The sequence below is a fragment of the Periophthalmus magnuspinnatus genome, chromosome 16 (genome assembly GCF_009829125.3).
Source record: "Periophthalmus magnuspinnatus isolate fPerMag1 chromosome 16, fPerMag1.2.pri, whole genome shotgun sequence".
Taxonomy (NCBI): Eukaryota; Metazoa; Chordata; class Actinopteri; order Gobiiformes; family Gobiidae; genus Periophthalmus; species Periophthalmus magnuspinnatus.
Genome location: NC_047141.1, coordinates 11,153,014 through 11,173,279, shown reverse-complemented (window position 1 = coordinate 11,173,279; position 20,266 = coordinate 11,153,014). Strand labels below are relative to the sequence as shown.

The 20,266-nt window shown below is 35.7% G+C and overlaps 2 protein-coding genes across 2 annotated transcripts; one reads left to right on the top strand and one right to left on the bottom strand.

Moving 5' to 3' along the window:
• Nucleotides 1-9,606: 9,606 nt before the first annotated feature.
• Nucleotides 9,607-11,318, bottom strand: mettl6 (methyltransferase 6, methylcytidine). Its single transcript, XM_033980970.2, has 5 exons — nucleotides 10,897-11,318; nucleotides 10,645-10,779; nucleotides 10,094-10,264; nucleotides 9,852-9,993; nucleotides 9,607-9,761 (listed from the first exon to the last, which is right to left on the bottom strand). The coding sequence occupies exons 1-5, from the start codon at nucleotides 11,170-11,172 to the stop codon at nucleotides 9,607-9,609; spliced, it is 879 nt and encodes a 292-aa protein (XP_033836861.1). The 5' UTR covers nucleotides 11,173-11,318.
• Nucleotides 11,319-11,523: 205 nt separating this feature from the next.
• eaf1 (ELL associated factor 1) lies at nucleotides 11,524-18,815 on the top strand. Its single transcript, XM_033980923.2, has 6 exons — nucleotides 11,524-11,763; nucleotides 12,682-12,776; nucleotides 12,849-12,985; nucleotides 13,910-14,082; nucleotides 16,034-16,243; nucleotides 17,000-18,815. Exons 1-6 carry the CDS (start codon nucleotides 11,661-11,663, stop codon nucleotides 17,047-17,049), a joined length of 768 nt encoding a protein of 255 aa, XP_033836814.1. The 5' UTR covers nucleotides 11,524-11,660; the 3' UTR covers nucleotides 17,050-18,815.
• The last annotated feature ends 1,451 nt before the right edge of the window (nucleotides 18,816-20,266 follow it).

The following is a 20,266-nucleotide window of genomic DNA, read 5'->3' as shown; positions in this document are numbered from 1 at the left end:
ATAATAATAATAATAATAATAATAATAATAATAATGATAATACTCATCATCATCATCATAATATAACCTATAATAAATAGAGGCTAATTAAATAAAAATAATAAGATGGCCTAAATAAATAAAACAATAAAAGACATGGAGAACCACACAATTCATGTGTTAAAAGCCAAAGAATAAAAATCATTAAAATGAAGATCAAATAACCTTTCTAAATAGCCTGGGTAAACCACTGAGTTTTGTTGCTCTGGTGCTGCATTTACTATTGGTTTATTTTCTAAAATCACAACATTCCAAAGTCTTGTCTGAGAGAAAAAGTTACACTTTTTTCTTTCACTCTACGATTTTTGAACAAGTAGCTGATCCTGAGGTGTTTTTACTGCACCTGACAAGTGTCCCACTCCCTCTGTGCTAGTAGTTTCAGCATAGAGCACATAAGGTATAACAGCGCCCCCTACAGCACTTGTTTACTATTAATCTTCCCATGAACTCTCGTTTTAACTAGATTTTGTTGGGTCATTGTCTGTAATTGAATTGTTGCAAAACTCAAGTAACTTTAGGTAAGTGTCCAAATTTGTTCAAATGCTGTGCCAGTTTGACTCGTGTCTGTTATGTTTGTGACTTAATTAAACCTGCATTACGGCACAGGAACTATTAGACTAATTCCCATTTAATTTCTCTTAAACATTGTGTAGTTATATTTACTGTAACTTTCATGTAGTCTGCACTGATTCTAAAATACTGAAGTTCATTCAATCAGAAGAGGCATAGTCCTACATTTTGGCCTATCAAAGTTCAATAAGTCTATATTAAATACTTTCTGAGACCAGAGCAGAGTTTGCCATCTAACGACACACTTCCTGATTCTTCGAGAGTAAAATGTTTTATAATTCGATACAGAAAGTACACAGTAGACTTATGCTGACATCAAGAGCTGCTTCTATCATACATCTGTAGTGGGGTAAGAAAAAAATCTGCTCAAATACATGAAAAAATAGGTACTGGCCCTTTAACTAACCTTTTGTATAGGACTTGTGTGTATTGTATCTGACAGAGAGTTCATCTGCACTAAATGTGACTCTCTAGAAGAAATCTAATAATGTGGAGGACAAAACTTATACAAAACATAAACATTTACAAACGTCTGGTTTATTTTTGTTTAAAAAAAAAAAACTATAGATCTGATCTAACAGAACCCACTGAATGTTTTTAACACATTTAAAACATTTTTTCATCATGTATCTTGTTAAACACTTAAATAATAATTAACAGTATAAAACTATAAAAAAGTACTCTAGTCTTATTTTAAATACTTCACCAGATACCAATATAATTCTGTGCAAAAAAAAAACTGTTACAATCAATAATCCCACGTTTATGTGTAAAAAATCTTTTAAAATATATTTTCTACCTCAAAATGTAATGTTTGTTTGAATGTTTGAACTCAACCAACACCAGCCAACACGTTTGCTACTGAAGCCTGACTCGCTACTGGTCAAAGGAAGTGGAAAGTGCACTAAAAGCCTTCAGCCCTAAGATCAGCCCACGCATAGACTCGTGCTTCACAGGGGCACACGGCATTTGACTTCCCCCCTTCTACTACTACACAGCAATACAAACTACACAAATTCATACAAATACATTCAGAAGTTATAAGGATGTCAGCCTGGTTAACTGCATTCACGTTTCTTCTGGTGACCACCTTATATCTGTCAACCGCTGAAGACCCAGGTAAGATCTTTATAACTCTGACATAAAAAATGGTTATTTATTGCTTTTTTTTTTTATGTCTAACTGTAGGACATTTCGGCTCTTGATATAACGCAACATTATCTTGCATGTTTTAGTTAATCTTAAGATGTTATTATATTGAGAGAAAATTTACCAGAACTTGTACAAAAATCTTTTTACGTTTGTTTTGTAGGACTGTGACCATAGGAGACAATTTTTTTTCAACATTTCTCAAAGACAATATTAAAATAGAAACAAGTCGAAGTCCAGCTATGGAACTTGTTACACTAGTTAAGTTAAATGTAAACGACAAGAAACATGCATGTGGCTCATTGGTGACTTGGTTGGGGTGGGCAACGTTTATGAAACAAAGTTTAATGGTTCTTCCTGTGCCTTTTGTTCATGCCTATAATGAGCGGCACATAACGGATGTATTTATTTTAATTGTTTGATTATTTTGTTTTTGACTTTATTAATTGATGCCAACAAACTGAAATGGCATGAGCAATAAATAAATAAATGAAAAAATAAAAAAATTGTCTACTGTCGGCCTGTGATGATAACAAATTTTGAAGTGTGACATATTTCTGAATAACTCTCAGTAATAATAACTCGACGCAATACTATTCTAAATGTACAATATATAAAATCCAACTTGAAAGGTTTCTCAATTGGCTAACCTGGCAAAATATTGAGTAAATAAAATAAATTAAATTAAATTCCATTTAATCAAATTAAATTCAATTTCATTTAATCAAATTGAAGTCTAAAAAAATAACTGACTGAAACCCTGTAGTAGTTAGTTTGCATCTAATGAGTTAATTATTCAGCCTTCTAAAGCCTAAATCACACCATAGTACAAAAAGACACACAAAAAACAAATAGCAAAAACTTCCTTCCTTCCTTCTGTTAGTATAAAGAAAAAGTATTCACGATAAATATTCACCCCCAAAATTAATTGTTGAAGTCAATATAGTAATTATCATGACGGGCCTAGTCTAGTGACCCTATGTGCATCAAAACCATAAAGAAGTAGGAGGAATTACTAAAATTGAAACATATATGTATTGTTCTGAGTGAGACTTTGAGCACATAAATGGTTTGGGGCATTAAAGTCACAAAAATGATATTATAACTTGACAAATAATGAGCAGGGTCAAGAGAAAGTAGTCAGCCAAACATTTCTGAACTTAAAGTGAAAAATAATAATTGGTGTGATGAAAAAAAGTATATATGAACAGGAAAGACGAGTTTATTTGCATAGCACAATTTGTACACAAAGAAATTCAAAGTGCTTTACAGAATAATGAAGACATTAAAATCACAATACAACAAATTAAAACATAAATTACCATTGTAAAATTAAAAGAGATCCGATTGTACTATAATCAGACTGATAAAACATAGGATTTATATTCAACATCAAACAATAAAAAAAATAAAACATACATAATTTTACAGACGTAAGTATGGCACATGGTTATCACAGAATTATTAACAGCAGTCACTCACACTTTTTTGAGTTTCACTATTTGGAGGTGATATTCCATCTGAACTGACAAACTGCTTGGTTTCAACATTTTATGTCACCTGTACATTTTATGAACATAACAAAAGAGTAAAAAGAACCTCAAAACTTTAAACGTACTGTTCCTTGGAGCAGGCCAACAAAACTGTGCAGCCGATAGGACTCTATCCGTCACAATCACCTCTCTATTTGTCTATATTATCATTTACCACAACAACAATATTCACATGATTTTATCCATCAGAAATGTGATAAACAGGTCAGGATTAGGTCATCAGTAAGGTATACTTTATTAATCCCTCATGACGGAAATTAATTCTCAGCATTTGACCCATCCTTGACCCATATATATATATATATATATATACATATATATATACATATATATATACATATATATATTCATATATATATACATATATATATATATATATATATATATATATATACATACACATATATATATACATATATATACATATATATACATATATATTCATATATATATACATATATATACATATATATATATATATATATATATATACATATATATATACACACACATATATATATATATATATATATATATATATATATATATATATATATATATATATATATATATATATATATATATATATATATATATATATATATATACACACACACACATATAATTTTATTAACACATTTGTGCTGAATCCCCGACCCAGTAGAGCCCCAAACCTGCATGCAATGGCTCTGTAAACTCTGTTTGTACTCTGTGAAGCAAAGTCATGCTTTTAGCCACGGCGTAAAATGACAAAGTACCTGCTCTGTGGTTCACATACACACCAACTTTATCACACAGCGGACCTGCTATGAACATCCTTGAGTTGTTATGCCTGAAATAAAAACTTTTGTCAAAACAGTTCAGGGCCCATGACTTATCATTGCTTCCAAATGCACTCCCTTCTCCCATCCTCGGAACACTTTTGTATGTAACAGCTACAGTTGCACTACCTTTTTTGATATTAACCTCCCAGTAGCTACATCCAGTAACACTATACCTGCTCAAGACCTGCAGGCAGTCCAAGAATCTATCCGGATGATTTGTGTAGCATTGCTTCTCTCGTACAACTGATGCATTTCTGTTGCCATCAGATAGCAAAATGGCAGCATTGACTGAATTTGGATCTAGAGACATTTGGAGTGAATATTGCAGAAAGTCTTCTCTGGTGTTGGGTTCCACTGTTGGTAGCAAAACATCAATGTCAGGCACTTTCCGCAGGATGTTAGAGCATTCTTCGGCTAGCATGTCATGAAGTTTATCTCTCATTTCAAACAATGCTACTGTGACATTAGCAAAGTACTTTCGTGAGCCGGTATCTGTCACTATAGAACTAGTTTCATCGAACTGAGGAATTGATTGATATTTGCCAAAGAATTGGCTGTAATCATGCACATTTGCAAGCTGGTCAAGCTCTGCATCTTTCTGACGCAATTCGATAAGTTCTTCTTCTAATTTTACTTGTCTTTTCTTGACTTGATCCACCACAAATTCTTGTTGACGTTGGATGTGTTCCTTCAACTGCAAAGTTATTTTCTCAATAAATAACACCACTTTTCCAAAAACATTCTCGCTATCTGACACCACTGTATTTGCAGACTCAACAACGGCAGCTATCTCATTTTTAAGCACTGCAATGTCTTTTTCTTTGCTCTCAACTTTTTGCCGAAGTTTGTCTTGAAGCAACCCAAGTTGGTCCAGTTTCTTGGTCCGTTCGGTCTCAGCTGAGACAGTTTTGTGGGTTTTGTGTTGATCTATGGAGCAAAGAAAGCAGATGACTTGCTGGTCAGTGTGACAATACATCTTCAGGGCCTCGTCATGATGTGGGCAGATACTTTGCACTAGATTTTTAGAAGGTGAAACAAGTCGGTGTTTCAAAAATGCAGGAGATTCATAATGTGGCTGTAGGTGGCGCTTGCAGTAAGATGCTCGGCATACCATGCAAGACTTGACGGATTTGAATTTATTGCCTTTGCAAACGTCACAAGCTGCATCTTCTTCTGTAGCAAAACATTCCGAATCATCAGGTAGAGCTGTCTGTAGTCTGGTCAGTTCTTCAACCAAAGCTGAAAAAGTAGCACTAGCAAATAGCATAGGTCTCGGTTTAAATGCCTTTGCACAACTTGGACAGATGCAGTCCTGTCCTACTTCCTGTTCATTCCAGTACTTGTCGATACAGCTGAGGCAAAAGCTATGGCCACAGGGAATAGTGGTGGGATCCTTCAAGACATCCAGACACAGAGAGCAGCGCAGTTTGTCCAGCTGGAGTTGCTGAAGCGCCATTTTTTCCAGAAATGAAAGTATTGCTCTGTCAGGGGAAGAGGGAGTGCCTCATTCCAAACAATGAGTCATGGAAAGTGTACTGATCATGACTTACATTAAAGCAGTGGTGAAAAATAACAAAATACAAAAGTAAAAGTACTGTACGTAAATGCATTTTTAGGTATCTCACTTTACTTAAGTACATATTACAGTGGACACTTTTTACTTCACTACATTTGAGAGCAGGTATCCATACTTTCTACACTACTACATTTTAGAACTGGATTGCAAAGTAAAAAGTACCTTTAGGGGTTGTTTATGCATGTTCATGGTGACATCCTGCCTAAAGGTTTTGAGCAAACAAAAATATACATAAAAAAATGTCTAGAAGTGATTAAATGTTTTTAATCATAATTAATCGTATTGCAACTAATCACATGCAAAGGTAAAAAAAAAATGTAATACGGGTTTGTTGGCTCTTTAATAGCTCTTTATTTTTACCATTTAGACCTAAATATTCTGTGGTATTCACCCAGTGTTGTGCTGTTTTGACTTGGATATACTTTTTCAATGGGTCCAAGGTATTTAACAATGAAGTTCAAATATCAAAAAGCTCAGCATTGGCCTATTTTATTATTTCTCTACATTCAAACATAGGATTGGAATGTTATTTAACCTCCTATTTAGTCATTGTTTAGTCCCGCTTCAGATCAGGTGCAGTACAAGTTCAAACCAGCCCACTGGTTACTAAACATGTGAGAAGTGAATATCTCCATAGTTTAGTCAAATTGACCCTGTTGACCCCCTTAATTTGTGTCGATGGGTCTGTATGACTGACACAAGCGGTAAGCATAGACTCTGTGCAGTACATGGATCTATTACTTTGTGTGTATGTGCTGCAGGAGATAGGGAGAGGGACAGGCTGGAGTGGGGGCTTTGATCCAGGTGTTTTGACTGATACACATTATCTGCGTTAACACGCATCAAAATAATGTATCGCAATTTATGTTTTTTGAAGTTAACGCAATAAAACGTGTTCACGTGCCCAGCTCTACTAGAAAAAATTCGAAATTTAATCAGTCACCACTGTTTACTAAAAACCAAGACAATTATTTACCAAGATCACCACATATCACGCTTTAATAAGTTCCATACATTTTTACTGTTAAAGTGCATGTGTGATACTTTTACTAGTAAATGGTAAATAAAAAGGATGGTGGTGAGTACAGCATTCTGTCAGAATAGGTTATCTGATAACAAGTCTATGCTGAATTTGTGGTTCAGGTGATGTTATTGTACTTTTGACTCCACTATGTAAAAGTTATATTTGGTAGTACAGTTTTTAGCTATAAGAACAACTCTGCTGATGTTATGAAATGATCCAGGGATATATCTGATAATAGTCGTTATCTGCGTACCATATACCATATATACAGCTGTCTGCGCAGTCACTCAATAATGACTTGATGACTTGGTGCAGTAGTGAGTTCATGGTGTAGAGAGGATGAAGAGGAAAGGAGAGAGGATAGTCCCCTGTGGAGCCCTGGAGTTGTGTCGACTTGTCAGACACACCGTTCTGTAGCCGTACATATACTGTGGTCCACTAGTGAGCTAATTCACAATGCAGAACACCAGATGGGCATCTGCCTGCACTGGCATCTGCCTGGCTTCCCAGCCAGCAGAGCCAGTCTGACGGGGTCAAATACACTGGAGAAGTCAAACAGCATGACTCTAACAGTGGTAGCCGGCTTGACTCTTTTCCATTTCTTTGCAGGTCCTTTACAGGTGCTGTATCAGAGATCCCACTTCACGTCCTCTCCAGGATCTTCAGTCACACTCATCTGTAAGACATACTATGATCCAGAGTGGTGTGGTCAAGTCCATGCAGTCTGGTTTCGCCACGAGCTTCCACTGACTAACCCAGAGAAGTATTTGACCATAGTGAATGAGACCATCACTGAGCGCCACTGGAGGAGCAGACAGATTCTGACAGAGATATTAAACCTGAGTGCTAAGGATGAGGGTGACTACCAGTGTCGGGCTACTGCTGAATGCCCCAAACCAGAGACGGTCATGGGTCATATTATGACTGTTTCTGTAGCAAAGGTGGAATAAATCTGAAAGGGGATGCTGATGGTGCCAATAAGGTGTTTGGGGTTGAATTTTAATACTTCAAGAAATTGAAATAAAATCAAGGTTACAAGCAACAGAGCATGCATTCTATCTCAGTGGGACTGTAAAGAGATGAATGATAAAAGTACTACGATGCTGTTGCTGTGTAGTCTAGTTTTCCTTTAGACATTTTCAGACATAAATTATACATTTATTTTACCATTATCTTCTAGGCCAAGCATTAAAATACTAAAACAAACTATTTTAATGAAAATTTTAAAAAATATATATATATATTATTTAATAAGATACAGTCCCAGAGTTCTGTTTATGGAACTGAACTGTTGGAAAATGTCACACTTAACAATCCCATAGAATATATAGGCTTGATAACTGTCAATGTTGTTCAGATTATTTCCTGTTCTTGTTAGTTCACACTAAGAGTCCTTCCAACATTAACTGTAAACTGTAATTGAAAATACATGCAGATTGACTGCTGCTTGGCCTGTATTAGACCTTAGTATTTAAGGGTATAATTAATTTATGTGCATATGCCCTGTATTCCTGTCAACACCATGAGAAATGAATGAATGCACGTGCTACTGAGGAAGCACTGTTAAAATAGTAATATGTGAATGCTATAGTTATGGTTATTGTTAACAAGAGCAAATAAACCTGTCCAAACTAAGGACTGCATCCGTTTACATTTTACTTACTGTTGTGCAAACAAAACCACAGGACAGGAAAGAGCAGCCATGGTCTCACTTTAGATCAAACACAAGCACAAGTCAAAACACAATTTACAGCCTTCAGTTGAGCAACAATATATTTGCACTCCCTGTCAAATATACAGGTTGTTCATTAAGTCTCTTTACAATTTAAAAATTGAATTACAAAGGCAACTGATAAGGTATATTAATCAGATGTGTTCTGTTGTACTCTAGTGTACTAGTTATAAAAGTTTTTAATCACATGTGTGATCGAATTATTGGTCCAATTTTCTTCTACAAGAGCTCATTTACTGCAAACGTTTACCTTAAGCTTTTGACTGAATATGTGGCACCACAACTGCAGGACCTTCAACCAACCATCATTTTCCAGCAAGATGGTGCCTCACCACATTATTGGGATCGGCATGTTCGTGAGTTCCTCAAACATTTCCAGACCACTGGATTGGAAGGGATGGACCAATTCCATGCCCACATCGTTCATCAGATATCAAACCTCTGGACACCCTGTATTACAGCTGCGTGATGACTTTACTTTATAATACAATGCCATTTGCTAGGCCACACCTGAGAGATGTACAGATTTTTGCTAATTCAAAATGTAAAATTGTGTTGTATTAAAGTTCCAGACTTCACAATAACAGATTCACTCTAGAATAAATTTACATGGGAAACAGATTACCCATATGCCATCTTCCTTTGCCATTGATTATTTTGGTTGGTGCAAATGGAAAAATTAAACAGAACATAAAATAATTTTAAATTAATCTGTGTTTATTTAGTTTCATACATGAGTTAAAATAAAAGGCAGTTGAGCTTTTAATGCCAATAAAGCAGATTAGAAATACAACAGTTCCCCCTAGTGTTGTAATATAATTATTAATTTCTGCAATCAACTAAACAGCTGGTAAATATTAAATGTGTTATGCAATATTCAAATTGAATTGCAAATTGCTGTTCAAATTGTTCCATATATAAGTTAGCCATAACAGGAGAGACAGGTGAGTGCATGGCACAGCCATGGATTTGCCTAAAGAAATTTCCTCTAAACTGGAAATATGTGGTATTTAAACTAATTTCCAGCAGTTGACAGATTTGGTCCAAACTTCTTAATAGAAGATGACTACTGACACAAACACATGGTCTGCTGCATACCATATATATATATATATATATATATATATTTTTTTTTTTAATCAAGAAGTTAGTGCCAGACTGTTTTTGGTAAATTTACTTTGTAGAAACACACGGGGGACACAGAGTCCCTCCTTCTTGTTGACTGTCTTTCTCAGGACATAGTCGTTAGTGATGAACTGGAAGCCTGCACTCTCAAACAGTTCTGCCAGGAATTCTAGGAAAACATACACATTCTAACATTAGAAATGTAAAATAATACACAAATATGAAACCATTTCTAAAAGCTGATCAGTATATAGCTAACCTTTTGAGAAGAAGTAGGACCTGGTGCCATCTTGACGGACATAGAAGTTATCTCCAAGTTTGTTCCCAGCTTTAAATCGAAGCATGGCATGGTCATACAGACCATAGTCTCTAAACAAGACCACCCCTCCAGGCTTAACGACCTGAAAATGCACGTATAATTAGGTAATATAGGAATTAAAATTCAAACACAAGTAAATGTATTTTAAAAACAATTCTCTTGTGTATATTGTTTCTACTTACTCTGCTGATATTCTCCAGAGCCTGCTTCATTTTGTCAGGATGGATGGCTGACAGGACAAAGATGAGAGTGATAACATCCACACTGTTCTCTGGGATTTGATCTCGGAGGTCATCTTTAGTTAGATCACACTGGAAGGCACAGCAGCGCTCAGGGCTATACAACGGGTTTTGCTTTAATGACACAAAATAACAATAAAAGGTTGACATTTATTTTTAGTGAACAAAATGGTCTTATATTGTCAATGCCGTATAACGCAAACTATTGTTAAGGCACCATTAACCACATATTATCACAAAAAACTACTGCCAATATATTGGAATAATCCTAGTTTTTTATTTATTTATTTTTTCAATTATTGTTCGTAAAAAGTGACCAAATATTCACTCAGTTTATTTTAAACATCTATTTTTGATACTAATTTAGACTTGTTTTGCTCCTGGTAGGCTACGTCCATGTTCTACAATTTGATAATGTCATAATTTCAGATGGAAGGAAGGGGCCTACATAACTCTATATATATATATATATATATATATATATTCATACTCACTTTAACAAATTCTACAGCCCTTGGTGAGAAGTCACATGCATAGATAAACACATTGAGGTCTTCTTCCAGCAGTGGAAATATGCAGTTTCCTACACCACAGCCTGCTTCTAGTAGTACCAATTTTTGTGACTCAAACTGCAAAGATTAGCAAAAAATAGTTGAACAGAAATAAAAGATTAACATCAAATACATCAACTCAACATAAATAAAGCAAAGAAAATGGCAAGTAAATTCTTAATTCTAAGTCCTTACTTTTCTGCATGCTTTGAGCTCTTCAAATTCTCTTGTAGTCCAGTGCCTGTCTTTAAAGAAATTTGTTGTATTTCTCTTGTAAAATAAGTCCCAATTTTTCTGTGCTTCTTTCTCCAGTTTCATCTGTTTAAAGTTTGAGACCAAAATCTTGTCGTTGTGGAGAGCTTTTAACTCCTCTTCAGTCAAAATTCTGCCAGAGGGAGACACGGTTTGTGCTACAGCAAAGGGAGAGTCTGACATTTCCTGTGAAATGATCTCCTTTTCTGACTGCGCCATTTAAATGCTCAACTTAAATAGTTAGCGTAAGTTGTGTGACATTAAAATAAAACAATTAAACACACCTATAAACGGCGTTTATCAGTAAAATGAAACTAAGAGCTGAAAAGTTGTGATACACTCGTGTTGACGCCGCCATCTTGTCCGGTAACAAAACGGGTCCGTGGAGTAAAAAAGTCACTAAAGCTACCATTACCTGAGCAACATTAAAATAAATGTTGCCATAATGTTGGATAATAGTAAATATTGTTTTTTTTATTATAAAAAAATGTCCTTGTGTAATTGCCGTTGTAATAATATAACTTTTTTCCAGAACATTTAATCAGTAGGACACATTGCGGAAAAGGCGTGCCCGAGTGACGTCTGTTGTTTTGCTACAGATTAGCGCGCGGCTAACTGCTATCTAGTTTCTTTATACAAGTTATTGGATGTTGCTTTGACTAACTTGTATAAATGATTCGATTATCCGTGTGGATGTAAATGTAGACATGAATGGGAGTACGAACCCGCTGCTGGATAAAGAGGAGCATGTTTTAAAGCTCGGGGAGAGCTTTGAGAAGAGGCCCAAATCTTCCTTTCACACAATCAGATGTGAGTTAGTGAGTGCATAAACTCAAACAGAAGAATATATACTTACTGATTATTATTATTATTTAATATGTGTGGAAGTTGCATGTGCAGATTAATAGCATGAAATAACGATGTAATAAATAGGCTATTGTGCCATCTCAGTGTCACCTTTAATGATAATAAACTAAGCATGCTAACAAACAATAAAGTTTATTTTTAGTCTTGTGTCTCGCAATAGTCGGAGGCCTTTATTACTGGTTAATACATAATTTTGTTTAATTCTGCGGTACTTGTGTTTGTTCAAATGATCATATTGTGGACCCATACATACTATATGTATGTATGGGTGTGTGTATGTATGTCTATTTGTAATAAAATACATTATAATTTCCTAACAATCAAGTGCTACGAATACTAATACTACACCACAACACCACTACTACAAGTATTACCAACACTACTACATAATATATGTTTTTATATATTTATTCAGCCAATATTTGTGTGCAGCATCTACAAACTGTGGCTATTATTGTAAGAAATCACGATTTTACAATTGCGTTACATTTAGGCCTAAATGTTTGGAGTAAAGATTGATTTGAAATGACTTATTTTTGCTTCTACATTTTTTACAGTTATCACAGTTATTATTATTTAGTTCATGGTATTATATTGTGACCTCAATAACAATTGATTGATTTCCCATCCATTGTCTTGTCTGCCCGGAAGTGGATGAATCGATTTCCTTATTTTGAAATATACCAAGTCACAGTTAAACTGGTTGCACTGTGTCCTATATAAAATGTGTTTAGTGAAAAAACAGGGCTAATTTTAGTAAAAGAAATTAACATCAAAAGATTAATCAATGTAATTAATATTTATACATTTCATGAGAAAGCACAGCACATCTGATTGAATGTCTAATATTTTTGTTTCCAGATGATTTCAAACCTGCTTCTATTGACACCAGCTGTGAGGGGGAGCTGCAGGTGGGCAAAGGAGATGAAGTGACCATAACACTACCTCACATACCAGTAAGCGATACGTTTACATTCTATGCAGTTTTCTATAAATGCCTTGGTTGACATTTTGGGGTGATGTTGCAGGGATCCACTCCTCCCATGACAGTGTTCAAAGGGAACAAACGGCCCTATCAGAAAGACTGTGTCCTCATTATTAACCACGACACTGGAGAGTTTGTGCTGGAGAAACTGAGCAGCAGCATCCAAGTCAAGAAAACAAGGTAGAGGCATGGGGATTGCATCTATAATATTTGCTTTGAATTCTTCTGCATGTTGAGTTTTGTATCTTTGACAAGTTGTATAATATCTATAATGTAATTAGGGACGTAAAAAGACACAGGTAGATTAATTGTAGAATCTAAACTTACTCCTCAATTAACTTAGTTTAGAAGACATTCCACTACCTAACCTTCAGAGCTTGGTTGGTGACCGTGACTCTCTTGTTATTTTTTTTTTCTTTTTAGTTATTTGAGTTTATAAAGGTAATACTAAATAAAAAAAATGTATAGATAAATCCATCATTTGCAAAAATCTCAGGTGAAATTGTAAAATTCAATTGTAAAATTTGCAAAATTTATATTGTGTGTAGACCTCCGCCAAGGTCCAAGTTTGATCCTGTCATTCTAAAGATGTAGTGTCCAAACTTACACTGGTATGCTGCATATGAAGTTCTTGTCTGTGTAATGACTCAGTCATCCAGGTCGGTTGCAAAGCTAAAGAAGGAACAACTTTTAAGAGTGAATATGTTAATAATAATGGATAATCCTTACTTTGTTAGTTTCAGTGTAGTTAGCCCCTCCCTAAAAATGTTCCCTCTCAAAAACAAAACAAAAAATCCAGTCAACAGAATTCAACCTTGAAAATAAGTTTTATTGCCATTAATCAGTGTTACAAAATTTACAAACTAGGAAATCGTTTCGGTGTTATAGTGCAACATTAGACAAATAATAATAATATAAACTATATGTTTATACATTTTTTTAAAATAGAAAAATAAATCCTATCTTCTTGCCCACTGATGAAATCCTTTATACAATATACAGTAATGAAGATACCACTATCATTGAATATGTTTTTTGTACATTACTGTCTCTGTGGAATGCCCCAATGATGACTGCATAGTATATGTTCTATGTGTAACTCAGGGCGGAGGGCAGCAGTAAGATCCAGGCCAGGATTGAGCAGCAGTCGGTGCGCTCCAGTCAGCCCAGCTCTCAGTTCAGAGCCCCCACCAAACCTGGGGCTGGGGTCAAGATGTCCCCTTCCCCGTCCAAAGACAACCCATCCCCAGAACCACAGCTCGAAGACATCAAGAGAGGTGAGGAGCTCCTGTTTTAGGGGGAGTACTTCACAATGCAGCAACCAATATTCATTAATTTGGTCACAAAGTCACACTTAGGACAATGTACGGTGTGCATTTGAATGCATTTATGTATTTAAAAAGTCAGACATTAGATCATTAGTTCACTCTATGAGCTCCTACTGTTTTTGCTCTACAGCAGTACTATGCAAAACCTGCTGCTGGGTTTCAGAAGATCACAACATTCCATAAGACAATAATATTTAATAAAGATGGGGGTGAGGTATGAATATTGTCAAAATGAGTTGTTTTTGCTGATTTTTGTTGTAATACAAGAAGTTAATGGGTCTAGTCACTTATAGAAACAATCAAGTTAAACATTTCTGTATTTACCTTTTGCATATTTCATAACAAAGCACTAAGTTATCAATAGGATTATTAAGTGTGATGTCACTTTTGGACCCATCAGCTGATTAAAAACGATGGGCATGTTTACAATTTCCTCTTTTTTAGCAACGATACATCTCTCTTGCAGTCATGGGATTGCTGTTTAATACTAACAAGGTTAACCCTTTAAGGACTGTGCACACTATGGGCCAGTATAGGTCACCTAGACTTTTATATTTTTGTTAGCCATAAAAATCATATTAAAGGAAGTATCAGAATTTACTGCATTTTTTTACACATCTACTTCTATTTTACACTCTCATCCGTATTTTTTCTTTTACGCATCAAATAAATGACTGGGAAAATCCCCGCAGCACCCACGCTCTCATTCGTCACCTTCGCGGAGCAACAGAGGCAGATTACCGTAACTGACGGAAAAATATTTAAATAGCCCCGTGCCTCCGCTTTGAGACGCTGTTTGAATTTACATGAGAGCACGACTGGTTGCGGAGTTACGCTGCTGGAAAGTCCGCATCCACGCACTATCGCTGACGATAGGATCCGACGCTAAAGGGTTAAGTGTGACAGAAAGTGTACAAGGTTGAGGTAAGAAACTAGGCTAGGCTAAGATAGTACTAGTGGCAGTTAGTGAGATACACACACTGATAGCCTAATCCTATGTTATGCAAGATTATAACTCATTATTTACATATTTTATATATTTGGGGGTTAAACATGCTTCTGAAAGGCAATTGTCTCTTGTTTTATAAATAAGGACAAAAACCAAAAATCAGAATCCTTTTATTGCCATCGTTGGCAAGTGCAACATAAAACACACTGAATAAATACAAATACAAATAAGGGCATGCACAAAGTAAAAAAAAAGATATGCTTAAAAATAAAAAAAAATACTTAAAAGTAGAAAATATATACAACAGCAGCATCAGAACAACAGTGCAAACATGACTTATTAAAGTGACCAGTGTTATAAAGTGTCCAGTTTTGTGCAAATATTATAAAGTGTTCATGAGACAAACGGCAGAGAGGAAGAAACTGTTCTTATGACGAGAGGTTCTGGTCCCAATGGACCGTAGCCTCCTGCCAGACGGAAGTGGCTCGAATAGTCCATGTCCAGGGTGAGAAGTGTCAGCTGCTATATGGCCTGCTCGCCCCCGAGTCCTGGAGACGTACAGGTCCTGTAGCGATGGAAGGCTGCAGCCAATCACCTTCTCAGCAGAGCGCACAATGCGCTGCAGTCTCTGTCTGTCCCTGGCAGTGGCCCCAGCGAACCACACAGTGATGGAGGAGGTGAGGATGGACTCAGTGATGGCCGTGTAAAACTGCACCATCATCTGAACCAGCAGCTTGCGTTTCCTCAGCTGCCGCAGGTGGAACATCCTGTGATGGGCTTTCTTGATGAGGGAGCTGATGGTTGGCTCCCATCACTTAACAATCCCATAGGAAAAACTGTCTTTTGTCCCCATCTGATAGTACGCCATCATGACATTTTAGAATCTGAAAACCACCAATGAAATGTGCTGACCTTTTCTAATGCTTCTTGGTTGCTCTTTGCCTGTTGCAGAGCTGCGTGCTGAGGTGGAGGTGATCGAGCAGATGAGCAGTAGTGGCAGTAGCACTTCCGACTCAGCTAGTGGTTCTGGAAGTGACAACGACAGCTCCAGCAGTGACGGAGAACACAATCCTCCCAGACCACCACTGCTCAGCCACACCTCCCCCACACGGCCCCTGGTGGCCAACGGGCAGGGCAACAACCAGCTTATCAACACACTCCGTAAGAAATACACAGGCACACACATAAATATTATGTTTACTTAGTTTGTAGGGACATTACATAGACTTTCCTGGAGACTGATCTCAACCTTAATCATAATTAATACTTGCCTAACCTCATTTTAAATTAACACATATCTTAACTTTAATGTAATTATGAACAGCGTGGTTTTAATTCAAGTGGAACTAAACACCTAAACTCTCCCGACAACCACATTTCAAATGGAGCTGCTAAACTAGGCAGTACCTGGAGGATTAAAGGGGAGAGTGAGAGGTGGGATCTGGTAGTAACAGGTATCAACATTTAAATCTCTGCCCCTGCAAGCAGGTGTTTGTAATCAGAAACACCTGGCTTTAATCAGGACAATCTTGTGTTATGTCATTTAGTACTTGAGAGTACAGGGGCCTCTGGAGGTAGCACAAGCACTTTGACCACAAAGCTGCAATTGTACGTAGTTTACACTAAACTTACCAAGAAACGACTAGAAACAGTAGATAATACTTTTAAAACAACACTGTTTAGTTGCACTTTAAGGACTACAGATGGAAATTAGCATTTTGCTAAATCTGGTGCAGCCATCTTTTTAATGTATCTGCACACTGTTCTTCAAATAAATAAATAAGTAAATAAATTTACCTCACGGGGACCAGATTTTTGGTCTCTCCTTCGTACAGTGCCCTCCTGAAGTGACCAAACTGGAGGGGAAACACAAAGGTTATATGGATACTATGATTTCTTTTCTTGTTGGTGTTTTAGGAAATGATCTGCAGCTGAGTGAGTCTGGTAGTGACAGTGATGATGACTGACCTCTTGGACCACCCCTCCACCCTTCCCCCCGCCCAGCCCCTCCCAGGACGTCTGTAACATCTCCCTGAGGCCTCTTACTCTTTATTAGATGTATATTTTTATTGCGCGTATGGTTTGAGATATCAAAATATTTTAGTGCACTTGTATATTTTCAGTACTTAGAGCAGCTAGTTTATTTTTTACCCATATCATATATTTTATGTTTTGGAAATAGCAAAAAAGAATTATTGGAAGCTTTTTTAGATGTTTACAATTGATTAAACACAATACAGACTTGAGACTCGTTTTGACAGGACCTGAAGCCCAACTGCTTTATCAATATTTAATAGTTAATACTAATTTACAATCCTGGAAGAAGTTGAATTTTATGCTTAATGCCATGAATTATGAAGAAATATAATTAGAGTGTAATGAAATACATTAAATTACAATTTTGTAAACAATTTAAAATTTGAGGCAAGAAATATGGGACAAAATATGATATCTATACTGTAATAATATAATTACTAATTATATTGAAATTCAAAGTGCATGTGACAGGTTTTCAGGTATTTTTTTCCCCCTTGTTAACATTATGGTTGCCAGGTAACAGGTAACATTACCACTGTAATGTACATCTGTCTTTATGTTGCTTGTGTCCAACTGGGAAGTAACTTACTTTAAAAAAAAATAAAAAATTTAATTACATTTTAATAACATTAAATGTAGTGATGTTAACTATGCTTTAATGAAATTAGTAGTGTAACCTGTCATATGCACTTTAAGTCAAAATGTAAAAATATAACATTGTACAAATCAACATATAACACTCATATTACAGTTGATTTTCTCAAATATTTCGTTTCTGTGGCCATAATCCTCTTCAGACTGGAATAAGCTATTTGAGTCAATGTGAACCAACGGTTGAATGTATGACATTTTAATCTACAGTACCAAATGTCTCTGTAATCTGCTCTAATGCACTGTCATAGACACACTCACAGCGCTTACTTTTACATCAGTATGTCAGATCTTTGGTGAGATATGATGGAGGTGAACGTAGAGCTTTTTGAAAAATGGTTAAAGAGATGGAAGATAGTAATTGTACTACTTAATGTAATACTACTATATTAATAGTAATAGTAATAGTAATACTAAAATAGTAGAAGTTGGACAACATTGTAAAGGCGACTTTATTAAAAGAGCTGGTCACAACAGACTCTTTGACTTTTCACATACACAGTTGTGACATCTTTCTCATTACTAACCTTTCTTAAAGGTGTACCATGCTACTTTTCTGGTGGAGGAATACCACCTGCTTGTCTTCGTGGAGTTTAATCCCATGTGGGGGAACATTGTTGGCGAATCAATAACAATCCTGTGGCAGATGCTCCATCAGAAGTTAGGCTTTGTACCTTTAAAATTGTCCCTTGATAGTGAAAATTTTATATTATTATTATTATTATTATTATTATTATTACTACATATCTCCTCCATCTTGAACTGAATGTGACACAAAACCAAAGATCATTGTTTCACCAGTATAAGTACGATCTGGCCTGTCACGTGTTATACTCTCTTATACTCTGCATGTTGGGTTCTTTCTGTCTGTAATGTTGACCACCATTTTCAATAACTACAGGTATTTCTTTTGAAAAGGCCATAAGCTAGAGTTTGTTTGTTTTTTATCAGGTTGTATCATTAAATAGGTTCATGTTTTACAGTGTTGTCATAAAATGTTACGAGGTTTATTGTTTTGAATTCTGTGTGAAGTGTGGCGTTTTCATCTTTGATTGTTTTTACAAGCTGAAGTGAATTAAAGTTTGTCAAGCTTTGCATGTTTCTTTTTTCTTTTTATGATTATTTCATATGAGGAAAAGCAACACACTAGATAGTAATTTACTAGATGTATTTAAAAGCTCGCCATTTAAATATAACCACAATAATTGTGGCTAATATTACAGTGTTTAATCCTCCAAGTACCTCTAGATGGCAGTGTTGGCTCAAACTTCAGTAGGTTGGGTTCACAAAATCCGAAGAGTTAAAATTGAGGCGTAGGATGGGCCAGAATTGTGGAGCTGTTAATCTGTCAGATTACAGATTTGGTTTATGGTTAATATCTGTAATTGCCCGGCCTATCCATATGAAACAAAAAAACAAAAAAAAACAAAAAATGGCACATAGTTCAATGTCTTCTCTGTCATTGTAAATAAAATGTGAAATAATATTTTTTACAATAGCTTTAGAAAATGGTGCCATTATTCATAGACGTATTTATTGTTATGAAAAATTTGCTGACTTAATTCCTAACAAATACTGATATGATTCAATTTGTATTTTAGATATTTCTTTCAAAATCCATAGAGTTATATTGATACTTTGCAACATTTCCTGGGACTGTGATGCTAACTGTGGGCACTGCTCTATCTGAGGCTTGCTAAACTTATTTCTGACCACAAAAAACTGACTAAGCAACAAGTGATCTTATTTTGTGCTGTTAAACAAGTTCCTCTCAAATAACATTACAGTCACAAGCCAGCAAGTTTATTTTTTTCTTTTAGTCACTCCCACTTTTTTGCTTTGCTTTGTTTAAGTTCATTTTGTATTTTTTCTTGAGTTTTCAGACTATCTTAAACTTTTTTGGCTGTATTTGCTCATGTGTGCATTGTGTCACTGAACATTCTGAACATAGACATACATGCAGAACACCCCCAGCTTGATGTCACTGCAAAGTATCAAAGTATAGACCCTCGTCCATCCTATCTAATGTCCAATTCTATTTTACTTTACCATCAACAACTTTGTACTTCTTGTTTTACTCTTTATTTAACAAGCTTAATTTACTGATTTCGTTACCACAGCAACAACAAAAGACAAGAACACAATTTGATAAAAAAAAAATGATTATTATATTGCTGGCCTTAATGAGTTGGAGTCAAGTGAGACAAATGCTTCTTCTTGTCAGGTCCCCTTCTGAGTGAGCAGATCTGCACACGTAGCACGACACTAAATACAGTACGATTTCCCTGCCATGACGTCACATTTGGGTCATTCTCTTCAACAGTAACAAAACCACAAACACGGACATAAATAGCTTTTCCCTTTAAATCATTTCATTCAGGATTCTGGTTTCTTACTACTAGGGGTGGGCGATATGACAAAAAATGGATAATATCGCAGTTGTTGTTGTGAAGATATGCAAAGTTAGAATATCTGTGTATATATGAAACAATAAAA

Coding starts and splice junctions, on each gene's coding strand:
- mettl6 (XM_033980970.2), bottom strand. CDS start 11,172: ATGGCGCAGTCAGAAAAGGAGATCATTTCACAGGAAATGTCAGACTCT. Junction 9,994..10,093: donor CTCTGGAGAATATCAGCAGA/GTAAGTAGAAAC, acceptor GTGCATTTTCAG/GTCGTTAAGCCTGGAGGGGT. Junction 9,762..9,851: donor GTCCTACTTCTTCTCAAAAG/GTTAGCTATATA, acceptor ATGTTTTCCTAG/AATTCCTGGCAGAACTGTTT.
- eaf1 (XM_033980923.2), top strand. CDS start 11,661: ATGAATGGGAGTACGAACCCGCTGCTGGATAAAGAGGAGCATGTTTTA. Junction 11,764..12,681: donor TTCCTTTCACACAATCAGAT/GTGAGTTAGTGA, acceptor TTTTGTTTCCAG/ATGATTTCAAACCTGCTTCT. Junction 12,777..12,848: donor TAACACTACCTCACATACCA/GTAAGCGATACG, acceptor GTGATGTTGCAG/GGATCCACTCCTCCCATGAC.